The following is a 22831-nucleotide window of genomic DNA, read 5'->3' as shown; positions in this document are numbered from 1 at the left end:
GCGCGCTGGGCGCCCGCGGGCACCGGCGGGTGGGGCGTGCCCCGTATGGCAGCTGGGGGAGGAGGAGGAGGGGAAGAGGAGGAGGAAGAGCCCCGCGGGGAGTGCGCGGCCGCGGCGGCCGGTGACATCACGCGCGGAGCTGCTGCAGAGGGAGGCGGAAAATGGCTGCTGGCAGGTACCCCCGGGCTGGAGCGGGAGGGAACGGGCCAGGTGCCGACAGGTGCGGGAGGCGAAGCGGCGAGAATGGGCGGGAGGGGAGGTGAGCGCCTGGTTCCGAGCCGCGGTTTGTGCCGCAGTACTCAGCGTCCAGGGCGGGCGGTACCATCCGGGCCGGGACCGGGAGGCAGTCTGCGCCTTCACGGGGCGCTGGGGGAGCGCCGTTTTAAACCGCGTTGCTGCGCTCAATGTCGATTCCCGTGCTGAACGTGTATCGGTCTTGGGTGCGAGCACCAGAGGAAGGATTCTGCCCAGGGAGGTTGTGGAGTCTCCTTCTCTGGAGATATTCAAGACCCGCCTGGACACCTACTTGTGCGACCTGGTGTAGGGAACCTGCTTTGGCAGGGGGGTTGGACTCGGTGATCACTGGAGGTCCTTTCCAACCCCTATGACTCTGTGATTCTGGAGCTTTATAGGATAAAGAATGGATCTCCGTGTGGATGTCGGAGTGATGCTGAGGTATCATCGTGCTCTCAGGTGCACGCACGAAAGTGTGCAGACACATCCAGCCTGCGGAAGGTAGAGCAGGAAGGACAGGCAGAGGGAAGCAGGCTGTGGTGGCTGAAATCAGAAGGGAAAATGTGATCGTTATGGTGCAAAATGTCCTTTATCGCTGAGCAAAAGGCATTGTTACTCCTTAAAGTCAGGGAAAACTGTTTTCAGTGGGAGATTCTTGACACCTGCTGTGGCAGCTGGTAGAAGTAATATCTTGACCGTTAGAACTACGCTATTTTACCTCAGGAATTTTATATCGTTTCATAACGTACAGCAGTTTATCTCCACAAAATACACTCTGCCACCTGACTTCTTAACGCGGGCGGTTGCAATCCGGCAGCCTTTGATGTAAAGCTTCCCTTCACTCTCTGGGAGCTGACGAACGCCGCGGGGCTGTGTTGTGTCACGTGACGCCACGCCGAAATCCCCCAGTACCGCAGTACGCTGCAGCACGGCCTTAATGCGGATTACCTGGAGATCACTGTACCGCCACGCGTCACCCGGCTGCACCGCGAGGTGAAGCGCTGTGACGTCCCCAGCCTTGCTGCAGTACCTTGCAGGAACTTCTCAGCACCTGATTTATATTGTTTTATAATGGGATGTTCTGGGAAACGCAGCACAGAGGTGACTGCACAGTAAGTTGCAGAGAACTCGCGCTTGACCGCTGACAAATCTGTAATGCTAGGCTGCTGCCTTCAAGTTTGCAGCTTTTCCTGTCTAAGCCCTAGAGCACATTCATGTCCTGAAGATAACATTGTACTGAGAAGCTATGATAAATTACGTGGCAGCAGCTTAATTTTTTTCATATTCAGGATAGAATTTGGTCTGGTACAAGAAATGCTGACGTGTGGTTTATTCAAAGAGCCACTGCTCCAGGCTTTGGGGCTTACATTCCCATGCACGCCACGCTGCTGCTATGGCTTTCTTTATGCTTATTACTAATGTCTCCTTGTTAAATACTGTGGGATTGCAGTGTGTGGTTAAAACGTTGCTTTTGTAGTGAAGTTTGATGTAGTGGTGAATTAAGTTTGAAGTTTGGGTTTTGGCATTAAAAATAAGCAAGTAATACGTGGCTAGATTATTCCAAATAGTAATTAAGACAAATCATAGTAATTCTTTGAGATATAGTGTTTTTTAATATGAACTTCTTTTCAGAATGTTTTTCAGGGAACATTTCATAAATCTTAAGAATGACAAACAGAGAAGAGAAAAGGAATGAGGAGAGAAGGTTAAAGGAAGCCGTTGGCTCCCACCTGAGATTTGACCTCAGAAGGAGAATCCTGGAGGTGAACAGGAGGTGACTCAGACAAGAAGAAGTGAAAGAAGGTAACAAGTTTTTAAGGCTGACTGCGGAAAGAGCAGATCAGAACAGAGATCTGAGTTGTTAAGAGACTGAGGCAAATCTGACGAGGTTTTACAAATTTGGAACTTAGACCCTGCAGTAAGTACAGGGTTCTGCTATTTCAAGATATGCATGATACGGCTGTACTTTTGCAGTGATATGAGATGGTGGGAGGCAGCATCCTGTGATGCTTGTTTCAGTAGGGCCCACAGAGCAACCGAGCAGCCGCAAAGTCACAGCCATAGCTGAAGTCTGCAGAAGAAGGCTTGGAAGCAGCCTTTTGCTTTAGCAACGCTGAGGGAGGAAGCAGCGAGATGTGCGTGGGCAAGAGGGAGGGGAAGGGAAGGTTCTGCTTCACAGGCTCCACTGAAAAGAAGCGACTTGCAAATATTTGCAGTGAAAAGGGACAGCATAGTACAGGATAATGTTTCTTAGGTTGCAGTCATTCGAGGCAGCTGCTTACCTATTTTTAAAAGTTGTGGGAAGCACGGGAGCAGCAAGCTGTACATTCGAGTTCTCCAGTTTAATGGAAGAATTGAGCAGGGAATGTGATGCAGCAACAGCCATCTTCCTGTCGGAAAACAAGTCAGTGTTGATCTAAAATATTTTTTTTACTCTGTATCTCACAGAATCCTGTTCTGACTTAGCAGTCTTGCCTAGCAGGGCTGAAGGCAGGGATCCTTTCTTCCCTCCCCCCTTGCCCTGTATGCAGAGTTGCAGTGCAGTCTGTTGAGTAGAGCATAGGTTCAGCAGCTCTTAAAAAGAAACTAAGAATCATACCTGAGTACAAGGAGTTAGACTATAAGGAGAAAACAAATTGGAAAAAAAAGAAAAACGGTTGAAAATATCATAGCATTTCAGATGGAGAAACCACATGAACAAAGATTTGCTGACCTCCTGCAGTGTGAGTTGTGGCATTCAAGGGGACTCAGCAGTCTGAGAAGGCATCACTGCTCCTACTGCTTCAGGCCTTCTGGATTTCATTTGACAATTTCAAGGCCCTCTGTATCAACAAGCCAAAAGAAGAAAGTCACATGGTAAATCTGGTGATGCAAACATAAAAATAGGAGATGACATGTGATATTATTTCAGAAGAAAAAATTTTTAGCTGACAAAATAAGTGAAAGGATAAGATCATTTCCTTTCTCTCTTCTGTTCTTCAAGGACTGTTTCTGCTAATTAATTATAATTAAGTAAAGTATTCTGCTTAAATAACAACTGGTTAGAAGGATTCTCTAATCACGTAATACTTCTTAACAAAATATGTAGTAATTTTCTAATCAAGTAGGAACCCAGAAGCAACATAAGTAAATATGGAAAATATCATACTGTGTGTATTAACAACTTCATTCAAAGGCATAATTGACCTTTTCCCCTCAAAATTGTTCTTCAGGGGTCACACACTGTCTTCAGTGTGCTCTCTAGCAATTTAAGTATGATGTATGAGTGTATGTTGCAGGGATTTCTGGTAGATGATTAAACCTTCTAAAATACATTCTTCAGCTGAAAGAATATCAATCTTTATCTTGATAAAAGCATCAGGTTTCAACAATTTGTTATGTGAAATGATGTGTTCTAAATTCAGCAATGCTATTGAAAGTCTTCATTCTGCTGAACTGATTAAATTTTTTGCTCCATACAGTGCTTTGTATGTTTGGTCAGCATATTACTGCTATTTAATTCTAGCAAATTCTAGCACTATCCTTGAAATTTAAGTACATATTATTATTTCAAATCATTTAAAAAGAGAAGCTGAACTGTAAAGGTTACACAATCCACTCAGGACAAAGTGGTTTAATTTAAGTGCTGCGGAATAGTTCTTGGACACGACTGGGAAATTTTGCAGTCTGCAAGTGTTTCAGGTGATGGTGGAAAACCAAGTTCCTGCCTCCTTAATATATGCAGAGGTAATTGTCCTCATTGTGTGAGCTGATGAACCTTCAGAACTTGCTGTTTTATCTTTCTGTTTATTGGACTGGATGTAATCACATGGCATAGGAGCCGTGCAGCTGTCGACTCACAGCATAGAGCATTGCTGGGAAAATGCTGGCAGGAATTCTGTGGGCAAAGATTGACTTTGCAGATAGATGGCTGATTTTGAGCCTAGATAGAAATGTATGTAAAGCTCCTACAGCTTTTTTTTTTTTTTTTTTTTTTTCCCTATTATAGCACTGGTATGCCCGTATGTCCTTGGTTAAAATTTGTTCCCTGTTCATTTTTGGCAGTGTCTGATGTAGCAGTTGTCAATTTGAATATGGTATTGCATCCCAGAGGGAATTGCACTTTATTAGTATTATGTTGCTTAAGGATTGTTTCATACCAATATTGGTCTTTCAGCTATTATATTAATTTATAAAGGTAAGTTGAACTGTGAATGCTAAGATTACATTTAATTTTATAGGAGAAGAAAAAATAGATATAATAAGATCTAAGCTTTTTTTGTTCTCTCAAGGGAATACCTTTCTGTAAATTCTTCTAAGTGCATACAGAACTACTCTTGGTTGCATTAATATTCCCTGAAGTAATTGGACAACATATATGTCTCCTGTTCTAGCTCATGACCTTTAATAGCAATAAGGATTTGTTAATTTTTCTTTTTAACTGGATGGCATCAAGTTCATTCCTCCCCACTGATACACAGCGAAACCAGAGCAATGGAGAAAGATCTTCGGAGTAAAAGAGTGTCATCCAGGCATGACTTCTAGTCTATTATCACTCACCTATGGCAGCCAATAAACACATATGAGTAGAGATAGTTAAGATGCCACTGGATTATTACATACTGACCAGAGATCAAGCATGGAATTTCTAGCTGCTGTTTTCACTTCTATGCTCTTGTAGTTGAATGGATAGTGTTGCTCGTAGTAATGCTTTGGGGCAGCACAGTTTATCAGAATATATGATAGATTATGCTACCAAAAAGAGTAAGATGCCTCCTGTTACAAACTCTCACACCAGTTTGCTAGTGAGTCTGAACACTGCATTAGTTGCAAATAGAAAGTACTTCTGATACTTTTTCAGCCTTTTATATGTTTCTTCAGAGTGTGTTAAGGAAATAGTATTTGGCTGTTACACACAGCAAGTGCACAGCTTTTGCACCTCAGCACAGATTTGCATCTGGTCAAACTTTTCCTGACTGAATAACTTCAATAACTGAAGCCTAGACAATAATCCTCTTATTTTTTACATTTAGTGCCATTTGAGATTCCTGGAATTAGCAACCATCCTTATGAGTATGGAAGAGGATCTTGGCCCTATGTACGATGCTTGTAAGAAAGGGGAGTTGGAAGCTGGCATAACAACGTTGGAATTTAAGATACCTCTGTGCGTTTATTTTTAGGCAACTTAACCGAGCCTTTGAGCATTTGAAATAAGCTGAATTTCTCTCCCCTTGGCTTTGGTTGAATTCAGTAGGGGCTTGGCTCTTTTGAGTGATGGAGGTGCTCCAGGGTGAGGCATTTGCACAGGGAGTTGTGATTAGAGACCCATGGAAGACTTGCACTTCTGAAGTAGTAGCTGAAGACCAAGCACAAAACCACAGAGCACTAGCAATAGTCACCTACATTTGGGCAGCCAAACTGATTCCTAGTTCTCCCTCCAGTGATTACATTAATAACTTAGGTGCCTAGTACACCAGTGACACCTCAATCATAATCTAGAACAGAATCTCATCCTTAAAGCCTAAAAATAATGCCAAATTGCTATCTTTAAATTTATGTAAGTGAACATTATTTTTCACTATTAGCTGAGTAAGTTATTAGAACAAAAGTTAGGTACTCCAGGAGGTATTAAATATATCTGCTTGATAAATTCATTGTTCTTCCTTTACTGTCACTCAGTATTGCACAACAGAAGCATGCAATTTGATGCAGAAATTAGACCATCTCCAATAACTTTCTTCAAACTGGTAATTTAAGCCACAGTCCTGCAAAGGTCTTTGGCATATTTGAGTAGTGATGTTATTTTATAGAACTTCTAGGTTGCTAAAACTGCCAGCACAAAGGATGCTGCCTTGAAAAAGAGTAATTGTTTTGTGACATCCACGGGCCAAACATACGGAATTTAGCAAGTGGGACAAGATACAGGCCAAATTCTGTATGTAACTGTGTAGATTCCAAATGCTACTGTGACTTTGGAATCAATGAGACATTCTGTGCAAATAAGGCTAGGTGATGTTGCTTAACTATGAATAGCATTGCTTCTTAAAAGTATCTGTGATTATTCTGAGGCTGGTTGTACTAGGGTAATAATCTACAGCCAGGAGGTGAGCTGCTAGTAGTAAGAATCACAGTGTTTTATCTCTCCTGTCAGTGGAAGACAAATGGGTCATTTCTGCATATTGAAAGTTACAGAAATGTTCTGATACCTGCTCCCTAAGGTTTCCAGCTGATTTTCAAATACCGAATGCAAGAATATCTGTACTATATATCTGTACTTTTAAGTCATGCTTTCCCACAAAATGACTAAGATATTACACAGAAAATATTCTGAGCAATAACAATGCTTCAATATTCTAACACTGTCTAATTCCATTGAAATCATTAGTCAATCTTCCTTTGGCTTCACGGTAGTAAGATTAGAAGCTACAGAAGGTCATATAATGCATTTAAATACGGTCGTATTTTCCATAATAACTTTGTTACAGAAAACCAGGAATTCTGGTACTTCAGTGCAGGCCAGGAGTTTCATGTCAACAGTGTGCTTAATGTCCTGACAATTTCAGTGTAAAATGCCATCATCAAAATAACTCACACCAAATCTGATGCTGCTATTCATCATGCTGAAGTGAACTAAATAGTGAGATAAATGAATTTCTAGTCCAGTAAATGTTTGGGGGTTTGTTTGTTTTTGTGGTTGGTTGGTTTTGAATTTTGGAGTTTTTGTTGTTGTTTTTTGTTCCTCCTTTCTCTCCTCCCCCTGAAAAACTGGGATTGACAATGGCTGAACGTAGAGGGTAGACCGTACAAAATGCTAGTACTTTATTAGGAGACTGTGCTTTCACGGTTGCAGTACAGTTTCTTGTTTTGCTGAAATTAGTGGCAAAGCCCTATTTTAAGCCGCGGTAGAATCAGACCCATCGAGTAGGCCTACAATTTCATGTTGTAAATGTGTCATACTTTACACTGCATTACTGAAAGGAAAGAGAAATAATGATCTCAGCATGCCATCTGCCAACTCAATCTGAATGGAACAGAGTATGTCACTCAAAGGGTGAGATATGTCTTTAAATGACTTTTGTGGGGATTTTTGTTGTTGTTCTGTCTTTTGGGGTTGCTTAGTAACAGTATTCTGTGTGCAAATTTGTAGCATCTGTGCAGAATGCAAGATGTTAACACGTTTGTTAAAATTAAGTCCAGTTAGCGTTTCCTCTGCTGAGCTTTACAATTAAATGGCTGCTTCTGTATTTTTTCCCTCTACAAATCACTTTATTTTAGAAAAAGACGTGTCTTTGGACAGTGTCAAATCATAAGTTAACATTTCAGTACTTCTCAAATAAGTAGCCAGTGTTTTCAAATGGAGAAGACAGCAGAATTAAGCAACTTGAACACAAGCTGCTTTGAGAGGCTGTGTAATTCTGTCTCTGTGGTCAGTAGCTGCGCTCTGGGAAACGTGAGCAGTCATATGTCTTCCAATCAAACCACTGAATAAAGCTCTTACAGTCCAAAATCGTACTCGATGACTTGCAGAACTGTGTAGGAAAGATTTAAAACAGAGAACCAATCAGACACACTTTAGCAGACTTCATCCTTTTAGCTTCATATAGCATGAGGTCAATTGGAATCTATCCCTCAGCTTCAAATTAATATAGAGTGGCTTGGAGCAAGCCAACTTCTATAAAGACACAGCTTAGCCCCATATGGTCACTGAATGATAGTCAGTGGAGAGAAATAGGCTCTCACAGACAGTAGGTCATCTGCTCTCTCAGATGCATATTTTAGGGTGAGATGAATCACCTCTCTTTCTGCAGAGGTGGGGAGAGCCAAGTGTGACTAGACAACCTCACATTTTTAAGGCTAGTGAAAGTAAAATGAGTCTTGCTCCACATTACTTTATTTCTATTTTTTTGTGGTGATACAGTATATTTCACCTTTGGTCTGTTTTGGCAAAGAAAACGTTTTACAGAGAGGCATCTGAAGTCCTTAGACAAGTGAGAGGGCAGTTGAGAAAATGCTGCTGGACTTCTCTTCCAGTAAGTGAAATATTTTTCTGTTCCTTTTTTTCATTAGGAACATTTTGTTCTACCTTTCCATTCTCTTTAATCACAGGCTGGAGATGATGCCAGCAGACAGTTAGATATTATCCCCAGGGTCCCTGAGTTGTCGTAATAAATTCTGTTAAAATATATAGTTTGATTAATGTGTACTGAGGGAGCTGAGGCCATACCTTCAATAACAGAAAAATGCTAACACTAACTATTGCACTCTGTTCCTTTTATTTGGCAAAAAAAATAGTTCTGTCATTTTATATGTAAGGTAAGCAGCTAAGCTGATGCCTGGAGGAGCTGCAGCAAAGGAGAGGCACCTGGCCAGCCTGTTATTCCCTTGAACTGCCCTCCTGCCTTAGCATCCTCAAAGCAGCAGAAGTAGCAGGGCTGAGTGCAGGCCTCATAAAGCTGCCAAGGAGCTTTCTGACTCCTTGCAAGAGCTAAGGGAATGGATATGTCTCATTTCTGCTCCCATGACTCTGTGAAATCTATTCCTAATTTCCCTCTGAATCCAATGTAGCTTATATTTTAACTTGGCAGCTGTTAAGACACGTAGTGAAATCAGTTTCTCTGTTTACTAGTACACCCTCCCACCATAGGCAAAAATCTTGACAGCTCGAAAGAGCTTTATAGATGATTTAAACAAATTACTGAGCTCTGAGCCCTGCAATGTTCATGGTGAAAATTCTCCCTAGCTTTGACGAGCAGATTGGATTTGTCAGCACTTCCTGTTTGTCCTGCCATCTTGTCCTGGGGCTCTTTTCATGGATCCAGGTGTATGAGGCCCATGCATATCTCTTTCTTCTCCTTCACCTTGGATAGGTTGTATAGTGTAAAGTCTGAGAGGGATTATACGTGCCGCATACCACACAGTGTCCACAGCTGCCCCAAGCAACATCTGTGGGCTCTGAACATCCAGAAATCCACATATCAATTGATCTTACTAAGCTCCAGAGCTCTGGGCAATCATGACTGATCTTTCAGGATTTGAATCACTTGTGCATTCAGTGCTTACCTGGAACTGGCAAGTAACCCCTCACTAGCTCAGACCACAAACATCAGAAAGTATTTGTCTCAGTACAAAGTAAGGGATACAACACAGCTACATTCTGTTAGAGGATGGCAGGGAAACACAAAAAAGCACGAGTTGGTTAATCAGCTGTTAGTCTAAGCACATTGACAGCTCTGACTTTGCTGCAAGTCTCTTGACATGATATGGACTTTTAGGGGAGTAATGGAGGAGCTCACAACTGCCAAAGGCCAAACAACAGAAAGGAGTAAAAGTCTGTTGGCTGAATCTGCCATGTGATTCTGGAAGTTAACACCTTCATGCTGAAGATGAAAAAATATTGATGTTGCATGTATGGTTTGTTTTAAATCTAATATATTGTTGTTTGAACCAACATCCCATTTAATTTTGAATCTTACCTATTCAAGTCTGAAACTTTTCTTCCTTTGGCTTCTGCCTTGTCTGCGTGTTTATTCATTTGAATGATTCCATTCTGTGCAGTGAGAATCCTCTCAGTGTGGATAAGTGACAGAATTGGGCCTCTGGTGATTTATGCTGGGCATAGGCTGTCTCCTCTCCAGAATTTACATGGGATAGATTTTTCTTTAAACAAAATTAATGTGAATTCTTGCAAACATAGTCTCCTTTCTTTAGCAGTTCAGTGGTTAACAATCCTTCTGCTGTCACACTAAACACATTCTGCAGAAAAGCATGATTTAATATACTTTTTAATGACCATTTCTTAGGCAGTTTACCTCTTTTTATCAGTTAACATGCTGACAAGTGCACAGTTGTCTTACGCAAATTAACAAGTTCACCTCTGCACGAAAAGCCAGCTCTTGGAGGCATAGCATAGACATCATGAATAGTGGTGAGCTGAGCTTCTGCAGATAAATGGACATTGCTTCTTCCAGCACTGCAGACAGATTTTCTCACTTTGACATAACAGCCCCCACTTAATTCTCTCCTAGCTCCGAGTTCCCTTTTTGGCAGCATCTGTGTGAGGCACTGTATTTTCTTCTGACTGATCGAGGCCAAATAAATCACAAATCTCACTGTCACTTCTGGGAATTCTTGAGTTTGCAGCTCTGTGACCTGACAGGCCAAATCATGTGTTTGTTGGAAAGAAGACCAAGGTTTGACAAAATCAGTTTATTTGTTTCAAGAATTTTAAAATGGAAGATATCTTCTCTGAGTATAGTATGAGCTTTTTACATTTTCAATAGAATTTAATAACTCTTTGAAAGGGTAGATAACAGCAGGAGGGGAAATGGTTTTAAGTTGAGGGAGGGAGGATTTAGGTTGGATGTCAGGGGGAAGTTCTTTACAGAGAGAGTGGTGAGGTGCTGGAACAGGCTGCCCAGAGAGGTTGTGGATGCCCCGTCCCTGGAGGTGTTCAAGGCCAGATTGGATGGGGCCCTGGGCACCTGGTCTAGTATTAAATGGGGAGGTTGGTGGCCCTGCCTGTGGCAGGGGGGTTGGAGCTTTGTGATCCTTAGGTCCCTTCCAACCCTGGCCATTCTGTGATTCTGTAATAATGTATATTACATTATTCACTTTTGTGTGAGGTGTATCAACTTAATTAGAAAAACAGAACACCAAGTATTACTTATTTCCTTCTCCTAGTCTAGAGCATTAGTGCTTTAAAAAGTGTTAAAATTAGCCCTTAGCTTTAACAGTATTGTTTCATGTAGGCAGAAGATTTATCTGTGAATTTGGGTCTGCATTCTCATTGTTGCTGTTACACTTCAGTCAGCAGAGCTGACTTCCACCCCTCAGCCTATAGTTTCTTCAGTACATGAAGTTTTCCACTGTCAGAATGTGTCATACTTCATCCAGTCAGTTGTCTTCAGTTGTTCTGGGCTATTTTTTGGGCTGCAATTGTCAATTGTAGTCCACAAGATGACTAATACCGTCCTGGAAGTCACACATCCCTTTTAACAGCACATGGAACCAGTGCTTTCCTTCATTCTAGAGGAAGTTTGGTCATAGCTGTATCTTTTGGTCTGAGGAGGCTGGATGGTCACTGACACTGAAAACTTTTGTTAAGGTAAATGTGGTAATAGACATCGTGGGGAGGAGATCAATTAGGTGTGATAGTAACGTGGAAGCAGTGGTTCTATAAGTTAAAAGCTGTTTACTGCAAATATTTTTTGAGATAATTTTCTTTCTGATGTTGATATATTGAGCAGACCATTTCCATCTTTCAGGGAAGATAAAACATGCTGCTTGGCTAGGTTTCACTTCTTTATCCAAAATATTTTCATAGAACAGTTATCACAATCCAGGAATAAGAACTTATTGAGGGGAAGGGGTTTAAAGTATTCTTGTAACATTCCTGTGGCATGATGCAATAACAGTTATTTTTCCTATGACACCCTACAGGCTGTCTGTATGACAAGAAAACCATTTAAAATGAAAAAATTCACACTGTTTGATTTTATAAATGACAACTCACTGCAAATTGGAGAGACATCATGGATTCAGAATCTTCCCAGTGATGACAGTGAACTAGAAGGATTTCTGAAACCAAATGAACATGTGCTGGTAAACTGGCCTGTGGCAGAAAGAAAGACAGAAAAGCATCTAGTGAAAGTTGTATACATGAGTGGTGAGTGCAGAGGCAGAGCATTTGTCTGATAATAGATTTTAATCTAATTGTGAAGTTTTGCTACGTAGTTTTCTGTGCTTTGGTCTCTTTTTCAATTTGCTTCAGATGACCCCCAAGAATTGGTAGAAATGATGCAAAAGATACTACAAGAGGATGAAATTACGAAAATACAAGTGCTTGGAAAAGGCAAGAGGAAGAGGATAGAAATGATATTCTCAGAAAGCGAAGACAGTGACCTGGGTAAAGAACAGGTGAGTTTCTGCCTTTTAAGTGCCAGAAATTGGCATGCCCGTAACATAATGAAACAGACCCAAAATATTGATTCTTCACAGTATAATGCAATGAATATGGATAGTAAAGGCAATCTTCATGTGATTACCCAGCAAAATAAGCTGCTGGAGCAGTTAGGCCCATAGATTTTCTCTTTCACTGTTCAGAGAGGGAAGTATTATTCAAGACTTCGGGGCCTACAGGAAAGCAGGAGAGGAACTTTTTACAAGGGCAGGTAATGATGTGACAAGTGCTCGTGGCTTTATATTGAAAGAGGAGAGATTTAGACTACAGCTATGGAAGAGAGCAGTGAGGCACTGGCACAGGCTGCCTGGAGAAGCTGTGGATGTCCCATCCCTGGAGGTGTTCAAGGCTGGGTTGGATGGGGTGTGGATAACCTGGTCTAGTGGAACGTGTAACTGCCCAGGTAGGCAGTTGGAACTGGATGATCTGTAAGTTTCCTTCCAACCAAAAGCCTTCTGTGATTTTTGTGATCCTGTTTACTCCAATGGCACAGGTGTCTGACTACATCAGAGATAGAGACTGGGTTTGCTGAGCTTTGCATTGTGCTGAAATGTGCAGTGACATAGTGTGGGGAAAGACATATATTACTGACTTTTTATTATGATTTATTTTTCATAAATACTGCTAATGTTATGTGCAGAGTGAATAAAAGTTCATGATATGCCATGAGATTACAGTGAAAGTCTCTGTATGACTGCAAAGATGCTATTATGCTCTTGTTCATAGCAGAAGATGATGAAGCATATAAAAAGAAAAAAAGCATTTCAGGCATCTGCTCCTGCCAGCATCCTGAGTCAACTTGAAACGTCTTTAATTAACAAACAGGTAAACATCTCATTTTCAGCAATTTTAATCTACTAAGCAAAAGCAAACTGAGGTGTTTTAGTAAAGATAACAGTTCTGAAAGATACTGCCATAAAAATTGGTGAATGGAGAATAGAGAACAATTCCTAGCAGTTATGTATTATTTTAACATTTCATTTTGAATTTTAATAGCAGTGGTAATATTTATATTCTGTGACAAGTATTATTATAATGCACCAAGTCAGCTTATACATTCTGTGTATGAAGAGAATATTTTAATTCAGCTAGATATTTGAACATTGGGTTTAAAGTTGTTGCTGTAGATAGCACTAAGTTTTGGGTTTTTTTAATTTATTTATTGTTTTTGTTTTGTTTTGTTTTGTTTTTTCAGAGAGAACCATATTCAGGAAGCAACTTTCTATGCAGTGAAAGCAGCAGTGATGATGAAGAGCCTTTATTTCAATTATCCAAGGTGGAACTGTGTGCCAAAATAAAAAGTCTCAAGAGGAAGCTGACAGACACCATGAGAGAAAACTGCCGCCTGAGGCAGTCCCTGGTGATGCTTCAAGGTACAATCAGGGGAATTTTTTGATCAAAAGGGAAACCTGGAGGTCATGAAAAGCTTGATTTATAGGAGACTCTCTAAAGGGAAATTGTGGATGCTCGAGCACTTGATGTGATCAAGGTCTACTGTTAGCACCAAAGTCTTTAATACATAGGAACATTTAATTCCAGCAGCACTGGATTTAAAAACAAAAACAAACAAACAAACAAACAAACAAACAAAAAACTATCTTCTGTGGAGGCCATGAGATCATAGTAAGAAATGGAAAATGTAACTCCTGTTGGTTGTTTTGAAGAAATGTCTGTATGCCATATATAACCATCAGCTTAGCTTAAATAGTCCACTGACCAGTCCAACATACCCTGTTTTTTAAGCTTTTTGAGTTTTTCTCGATCAACTGAGATTTTCTTTATTCTCGAATGATTTGATTTCTAATTACTTTAGAAATTCCTCATTACTGATAATCTGAACTCATTTTGGTACGAAAAATTTAGTCCTTTTCCAGAATATTTTTACATCTATTTTTTTAATAAATGAACCCTTAATCATGGTCATTTCTGAAGTCCCTCTTACTTTTCTTGTCCCTTACTCCGGAGCAGCCGAAACAGGATCTGAAATTTTAATACATTAGTGGAGGAATAAGGTTGAAAGATTTGCTGCTCCCCTTGCCAGCTTCCTTACAGCATCCTTAGACTGCCTAATGTTTCTTTGTCAAACAATTTTGGAAGCACTTACCAGTTTCTTTGACCATCTAACTCTATTGCATGTTGTTCACCTTCACATGAATCATTCATCTCCACCTTTCTGAATGTTATTTTTAAACATTTTGTTAGTCTGACAACTTTCCTTGTATATTTAGGCTCATTTCCCTTGCATCTTGCGCAATTCTATTAGTCTTTTACACTGCTTTCTAATAATTTAGTGTTTCTTTGCCCCTTGCATCCTTTTTGTTCTGCTGAACTAATTATTAAAGAACTAAATAAAAATTTGTTTTTGGAAGTAAATGTTGTTCAGAGAAAGAACATGCAAAATATATCTTCTATAAACTAAAAAAAAAGAAAAAAAGAACAGAAAAGAAATAGCAAGCTTAGTGCCCCAATGGGCATGAACTAATGATTTTTCTCAGCAGTGCAGAGAGCTAGTCTACATATTCCAAAAGCAGAGGCCAGATCTTCCTGGATGGGGACAGCAGAACAAAAGAAAGTATTTGAGAGAATAGAAACAGAGTGTGCTAAAGCATCGTTGCTGATCACTTGGACTCTTTTTGCAGTATGACTAACTAACTGCAAAAATATATATGCTTATTTAATGAGTCTGAAAGTTTTAATTCTCATTTTATCCATCAATTTGATTTTATTTCAGTGTTGCCACAGGCAGTCACTCATTTCGAGGAACTGGTAGGGATGGCTGAAGCACTGCTCAAAGGGGGAGTGACAACATCTACATCCAGTCTTCATTCACATGCTGTTTGGAAAGCATCTAACAACTCTTTAGCAGATGTGTATGCAGCTATGCATAGTAACTCCAGCTCACCAATATCTTCGAATTTGGAAGATGAGGAGCAACCAACTGAAAAACAGGTCAGTTAGAAGGCAATTTCAAGCATAAGAAAACCAAATCTTAATACACTAGAAACTTTATTGTTGCAGTATAATGAAATTAAGCATTGGTAAATGTCATTTTATCAGCATGCTCCTTTTGTACTGATGGCTCTTTCCATGAGAAACACTGGGCTTAGTTCAGCATGCTGGTACGCTCTCAAACTAATGTGAGTGGTTTTCCGTGTCTGTAAGTAAGGGTAGAATGTCAATGCATGAATTAAATACTGAGATCCAGAGAGAATTCCTCCCTATTGCTTTGGATTCCAAAGGGGAAAAGATGTGTTTCAGGGATAGCTTTAAGAAAAATGCCAGCAATTTGTCAAAACTGTTAATAAATAAATAGAGACTTTTGTGTTACTACTTTTGTTCCAGACAGTTAAGTAGAAATACAGATATATACATAGTTACTGAATAAAGCTGTTCATCAGTTCTCCATGCTTGTAACAAAGCATAGCTGAGAGCTCTGAGCCACAGAGGCTGTAAAGAATAAAGAAGACTCACGAGAAAGAACAGTTAGCGGGGTACCAAAAAACAATGAAATCTGTTAAGAATTATCAAGGTATCATGCTTTGATTATATATTGCAAAATACAAAATCTGATCTCTGAAGAGATATAAATTTTCTAAGCAACCTAGACTTGCCTTGATAGAAGTGATTCAAAATTGCACATTAGAGATTTCAAATATTTTCTGTGCATCTGTGGTGTGCAGAAATTGCTCTCAAAGCCTAGGACCAGATGTCACAGTTCTTAGGGCATGTCTGCTCAGAGGCAGAAATATTAGTTGGGCATAGTGCCATGCTCCCGAAGCTGTACAGATTGCAAGCCAGAACTGGATCGCATCCAGCCTGCATGGAGTGCAAACAGAAGGATTTAGATATGTCTGAAAATGTCCTGTCTCCACTAGTGAGTAATAAGGGCTGCTTGATGAACTGTTTGCTATTATGTATAGGGATCTTTGGTCTGGTACATGCTTGCTTCTGAAAAAAGCATCTATACTTGTGTACAGTTCCAAACACTGAACGGTGTGCAAGTTTGAAAATTGATCTCAATTGCAGTTTGTGGAGGGATTACTTTTGAAATTGTGGTAAAAGAAAGAAAAGACACTTTCAAAAATAAAAAAGACAATACTGTATATAATTTGAAGTGAACTGCAACAGTTATGTCAATGACCAATTTTGTTTTCCAGTTCAAGATTGAGAAGTGGCAAATCGCACTTTGTAACAAGAGCAAACCTCAGAAGTTTATAAACGACTTGATGCAAGCACTTTATACCCACGAATACATGGCTACACACAGCCTGACAGGTGCAAAGTCATCCTCTTCAAAGGATAAAGCAGCGAAACCAGCTATGAATCAGAATGAAGTTCAGGAAATCATAGGTGATAACTTGTTAACGTTACTCAATATGGCACTGATTTGACAGAGGGCTGTCTCTGACGGAGGGTCACTAATACTAAACAGCTATTCTACTCAGGTTATGTGTTGTTTTACATTTCCTTCTTTGTCTCCATGTTGGTTTTTTTTCAGTCCATCTGTTAGGAACTCTGTCAGTGAAATGCTAAGTAGTTGTACTTCTGTTGTGTGGATTTTGTGTTGTAAGTGACTACTCAGGAACAGTGATATTGTCACTTTAGATTTTAAAGGGCTAACATGCAGTGGTTGAACTTGGACCATGGCAATAACAGGTAAAGAAAATGGAAGGCAAAGAGAAGACACACTCAGATAAAATTTAAAACAATGTCTGTTCTATTCTGAAGTTGGTGAACATTAAACATTTTGACATTTTAAACACTGCTTGAGGCAAAATGAGATACTAAGTATGGGAGACAGGAACAGGGATCAAAGAATCAAGCAAAATTTGTTTTATGCTGAGGTTTAAGGCAGAAAATGTTTGGTGAATAGGATAGACAACCAGTTCAGATGCAAGTAGCTGATTTAAAGCAAACAGTGTTTGGGGAGCACATGAAACTTGATTTTTACTTGATTCACACCTGTAGCTTAATGCTTTAACAACATAGCCCAAATTCCTGTACCAGAATCCCTCCCCCATGGTAATTCCCTCAGACTACGCCAGTTCACTCAGTTCCCTTCCCAGTTTGTCTTCATTTCCTGTACCTTATTCCAGTTTTGTTGAAGTTGGCTGGCAGTTTCAAAAGTTATCAATAGGATACTGATGATACAGTTGTGTAAGCCTCTTTTCCTTGAAAAGATACCCAGAGAAAGAGGCCGAAAAGTAGAACAGAGAAGGAAGGACTGTATAAAATAGTGAAAATTTAGAGGAGGTAAGATGAGACAATTTCAGAATGCAGTATAAGAAAAATGAATAAGATTTATTGGGAAGATCTACTAGTAACTTTTCTAAGGGGAAAGAGCTAGGCAAAACTGAACAAGGAAGCAGGGAAGACATTGAATACTGTGTCCTGTACAGAGTTCAGTGATGAGGGGAACCTATCTGAGAAGTAAAAGAAGTTTGTTAAGAGAAATGAGAATGTTCCTGAATTCAGAAAAGTGTCAACATTATGGAGGAGGAGAAGAAAAATAAGAAAGTATTTCTGGGAATTCTAGGAAATGAAAGAGGAGGAAAAAAAATCAAGGGAAGTGAAGATGATAAAGGAACTTCATTAATTGCTGATTTTAGGTCCTGCTAATGCTGCACTCAAAAAAGCTAGATGAAAAATAGAAGGGAAAATTGTGTAAAGGAGGTATTATCTGAAAATGCAAAATTAATGAACAAAAACTGTAAGATTCAGAGGTATGAAAACTTGCATGGATAGGAATACACTTGTGCTGGAAGCTCTTGTTCCTTTTGAGTAAGCCAAGAACAAGCATGGAAATATGCAAGACAGAGAGAAAAGCAAAGTAGATGAAGTAGTGAATAAAGACAGAACAGTAACTAGAGCTGAAGCTGAAGTAGTTAGAAATTTCAAAGATGCAATAAGTGCATTCTAGATCATGGATCTGTGGCTTCCCTCTTTTGGTGGACTCATATATGCCATCTCTTTACTTATTTTGCAGGAATTACAAAACAGTTGTTTCCAAACACAGATGATGCTTTAATTAGGCGAATGATGGGACAAAAACTGAACAATTGCACCAAGAAGCCAATTTTAAGCAAAGATCTTAACTCAGGTGCTTTTCAGAAGCATGGTTTTTGGTAAGTCTTATATATATACTGTAGCCCGCAATGTGGATTTCCATGTACTGCCCTGTAGTAACAAAAACTAAAAGCAATCTTAAATTTATCATGAAGATACATGTTCACATATGCATTGCCAAATAGGTTAATATTTTTATAACCTTGTACAAAGAGTACATAATTCTAAAACAGTGCAGCTTGGCATTACAGCACAGAAAGATTGTTCATTCTACATACAGCATCAAAAATTACAGAAGACAGAAGTAAATGCATGGCGTTACTTTGATCAATGCATATTTCAGATTTACCATTATCTGCCTTTCTTATCATTTTCTATAGACTCTTCATAGGCCAGGCAATGCCATTTTCATGACAACTGTTGTGCCTTAATTAACCTACAAGTAAAGATAGATAAAATAGTTACCCATTTAGCACCTGCTGATAAAATTACTGTAGGATAGCTGAACTAACATTCTTTTACCAACAGAAAAGTTTAAATTATCAAGGTAAGAAATTATTAGTTAACATCTTTCTTATTATAGGCATATTTAACCCTGTGAACAAGACTAATCGAAAATTGCTGAATTCATCTCTATTGTCAATCAGATATTTGTGTAGTACAGTTTCCACATGTATGAAACATATATCACAATAGTTGGGGTTGAGAAGGACATCTGAAGTTTGTCTGTTCAAACCCCTGCTGTTCAAAGCAGGATTACCTAGACCATATTTTCAAAGCTGTCTTCAGCTGGGCTTTGAACATACCCAAGGATAGTGCTCCAACATCTCTCCAGGGAACCTGTGCCAGTGCTGAGATACCTCTCACAGTGGAAAAATGTTCATAAGTTCAAGTTGTCTATAAGCCTTTGTAACAAAAACCGTATTTAGTGAGAGTGTGCAGATGCATCTGAAGCCCCTGTAGAGAAAAATATCCTATATATATTAGATTGTATGTATACATATACTATGCATACACCATCCCCCCCCTCCAGAGGAGTATAGATAAATCTTCTGGGAATGATGGGAGAAACAGTATAAGAGATTAGAATCAGTCAGACAGGGAGAACAGATTTGTTCTTAGATTTTCCATGTAAAATATTGTTTCTTTATGATTTAGTTACAGAATGCACGTTTCAAATACATATTTACAGCTATAATTTACTATAAAACAAAACTGAAGATATTTGATTATGATACAAACACCACTGTTTGAAAAGTAGCAGTGCTTTACTATTAAAATTCCTCTCTAAACCACCTTCTTCGTGGACCACCAGATGTCTATGAATTACTACTTGAGAAATACTCAGATAATATCTATTGGAAGAATGCACGCACACAGGTTTTCTCGTCTGGAAACAGTAAACAAATGTACCAGCCTACCTAGAATACAGTTTACAATGTTAATGTTTTTCTCCTACCCTTCATAAAACAAAGGTCCTCTGTATTTGTAACATATAGAGTGCCTTGATTCACTGTACTACCCTTCCTTGCCCTTGACCTAGAAGATAAAAATAACAGTGTAGAAGGACAGGCTTAGTCTTCTCTGAAAAAATTAAATGCTAAGTACAGTATATTTATTTTCTTTGTCTTTATCAGATGAATCCACAAATGTTGTGAGTTCTTGTGTGTTCCCATGTACAGGCCCGGTATTCCTGGAGTCCTGGCAGGAGAATCTTGAGCTAGCACAGATACAGTTCTGACTTGCTTTTTAATACTGCCTTGAAGACCTTTCAATTTAAACTTGATATCTTAAAATAAAAATGTGTTTGTCTATTGTTCATATGTGCTTATGCAAAATTCATTCCAGTATCCACTGAAATCAAGGCAAATACTGTCTGCGTAGTCTCTCTTGAATGGATGCTTTCTAGAATTCATTTGTAATGGTTTAATTTTACACCTGTTCAGAATCTCTTCACTCTAAAGGCATTTAAACACTGTGTAACCAATCATCTCCAGGGTAATGGTGGTGTTTCATTTAACTCAGGCGGCACAAATTTTCTCTGTAGGAAAATCATGAAAATTTAAGTGCTCACAGTCTCAAAGTTCCACTTTGATTCACTTAAAGAAGAAATCCTACTGTGCAGGGCCTTAGTCACAACTTATAACTTAATAACAAATCGGTTATAAGCTGTCAAACTGGTGATACTGCAGTTATGATCTCCTCATTCCCTGTTCACCATACAGAATACAGGTATGAATTTGGATTAAAGTCTGAGACAGACTACTGTAGTCTCAGATCCATTAGGCTGAGGTGAAACAATGAAAAAGGGTATGTGTGAATGCAGAAAACTAGTTAACCAGCTAATAAACTCTGCTGCTTGGAAACTAAGAACAGTAGTAATTGCACATTTAATGTTAACATTGCACACTCAGTTATAAACTGTCTTGACAGTGGTTCAGCAGCTGCTCCTCAGGGCATCATCCCTTTGGCTGTTCCTCCCAGCACGCAAGACCAGCAGGATGATGATACAACAGCTGCTAATGCACAAATTCAGCAGAGCCACAGCCATCTGACTCCTCCACCTCTCAGCACCCAAGATGAGCAGGAGCGTTTCAAACCTACTTCTGAGGTGGAGTCTCATCTCTCCAGAAGCTCACAAGCGCCCTCTGCCAACCAGGGTTGTGGACAGGATCTCAGGAATTCAGACAAGGAATAACAGAATGTACTTCATGCCAGCTCAAGTTCCCGTTGGAGATGAAGGAATAATATAAAATTAAAATGAAATAATATTTATTGGGCCTAGCACTATCGGACAGAAATACTGCAAGCAGAGTAGAAGCTTGGGAGACAATTCCTCAAGAGAAAATCCCTCAGCTTAGGAAAAATGAAGGCATATTAATATATTTGGCTTTCAGGTATTATTAAATAAATGCATGTTATACTGTAATTCAAAGATATATAAACTTGATCCAAAGAATACAAGAACTGCTCCCCTTAGTTAGAAAAACACCATATTATTTAAAGTAACACCAAGAGAATTTGTAAGAGGATCCTTAATGCCCTTGCTTTCACCTTGACAGCTGATGGAAAAACCGCTTTACTGACCAGAGAAAGCTATTACATATTGATACAAAAGAGATACAGAAGTATGAAAAGAAAGACAATAAATATTTGAGGATGCTGTTAACTTAGAAGGAACAAAAAATCTCAGGGCAGTGAAACTATACTTCCTGAGATGTCTGCAAGAAAGAAACAGCTCATTTTTAACCTCCAGAAGTTGGAAAGGCAATGAAAGAAACCTCATTCTTTCTTAGCTCAGGAAAGAGTTCCCTAGGATATCTTGCTTGGTTGTGGAGGCCATGGCTTCCCTCATAGGCTTTTTGATGCCAATGCTTTGGTTTGGCAGCTCTCATTCTCTCTTCCCTGACCTCTGGGTCCAGAAGATAAAGGTAACAGTTCCCCCAGCCAAAAAATGGAAGATAATCTCTGGAAAGCAGCTAGTAAAGGACAGAGCTGCCAGCTCTTTCTCTGTATGTCTAGATTTTGATACACTGCTGTTGGATTAGAGAGTAAGTGGAGAGGTAGATCTTGTTCCTCACGGGGTTGGCACCAGAAGTCCTCCATCAGCTGGGTAGTTCCTCTTGAGCTGTGACATCATTGTCCCAGGGGCACAACTAGCAGTCATGAATCCTGTAATTGCCTGAGAAGGATGAGGAATGGTACATTTTTTTTCCTTTGTGGACTCATTCTGGTTTGTTCTGTAGTGTGGGAAAGAGAGAACGCTTGGATTATAGCTTTCACACTTGAAGGTATTTCTTTCAGAACAGAGAGTACTAACAGTTAAATCTATTTCATACTTGGCAAACAAGCAACTAATGAATCAAGATGGAAAAAAAAAATAAATAAGATGACTAACTTCATTTGAGGACTTCTAGAACTAGAAACAGTATAAGGGTGAATGCAAGGAAAAAAATCAGAAGGTAAGGTTAGCAACTGAATACCTCTGAAAGAGAAGTGCTGCAAACCTTCCTTTATTAGAACAATGCACTAGTAAAATACACTGTAGAGAAGACTTGTGGATGGGATGGGGGATAAAAGTGATCTACTAGCCTCGTTCATTTCTCATGTCTATCAATTCCTTATAAATAGGATTAAGATGAAAGCAAATAGGACAATGTGATGTAAATTCCACCTCACTGCCATGCATCAAATGTAACTGAAGGATGTTTGCTATTATATATATATTTTGTATATGTATCTGTATATACAGCATACAAGAATGTATATAATTAATCATATTTTTGAAGCAGATTTCTATCGAATAAAATGAAACATTACTATGTCTTAGTTCTTTTTTTAAAACCAAAGGTAAATAGGGAGGACGATGTGAAGAGTCCATTCCTCTCTCTTCCCTGAAATATTTGACTGACGTTATCCCATGGCATAAAATAAGATAAATAGCTTTTACCCAAGTAACAGAAAAGCTGCACTTGGTGCAAGATGACTGCAAAGGAAGAAAGTATGACTGGTCTTCCAAAATAGCATGGACAAACTCAGAGAACACAAAATTGAAGACTAAATTCCAGCTTAGAAACTACAGAAGTAACAGAA

The 22831-nt window shown here is 39.4% G+C and overlaps 1 protein-coding gene across 6 annotated transcripts; it reads left to right on the top strand.

The window, feature by feature from the left end:
- Positions 1-39: 39 nt before the first annotated feature.
- Positions 40-22560, top strand: BEND6 (BEN domain containing 6). 6 transcript variants are annotated; one of them, XM_019613234.2, is made up of 11 exons: positions 40-175; positions 1867-2037; positions 2907-3090; positions 11653-11878; positions 11984-12129; positions 12899-12997; positions 13368-13545; positions 14904-15121; positions 16330-16522; positions 18159-18297; positions 19876-20059. In XM_019613234.2, coding segments are annotated over exons 3-11 (1203 nt in total). In that variant the 5' UTR covers positions 40-175; positions 1867-2037; positions 2907-3087; the 3' UTR covers positions 19877-20059. The 6 variants fall into 6 exon arrangements, with proteins under 6 accessions (XP_019468779.1, XP_019468777.1, XP_019468775.1 ...); XM_019613232.2 differs by lacking the exon at positions 19876-20059 and adding an exon at positions 20672-22560 and having other exon boundaries at positions 41-175; positions 12902-12997; XM_019613230.2 differs by lacking the exon at positions 19876-20059 and adding an exon at positions 20672-22560 and having other exon boundaries at positions 41-175.
- The last annotated feature ends 271 nt before the right edge of the window (positions 22561-22831 follow it).

The sequence above is a fragment of the Meleagris gallopavo genome, chromosome 2, assembly GCF_000146605.3.
Source record: "Meleagris gallopavo isolate NT-WF06-2002-E0010 breed Aviagen turkey brand Nicholas breeding stock chromosome 2, Turkey_5.1, whole genome shotgun sequence".
Taxonomy (NCBI): Eukaryota; Metazoa; Chordata; class Aves; order Galliformes; family Phasianidae; genus Meleagris; species Meleagris gallopavo.
This window is presented reverse-complemented; position numbering and strand designations above follow the sequence as displayed.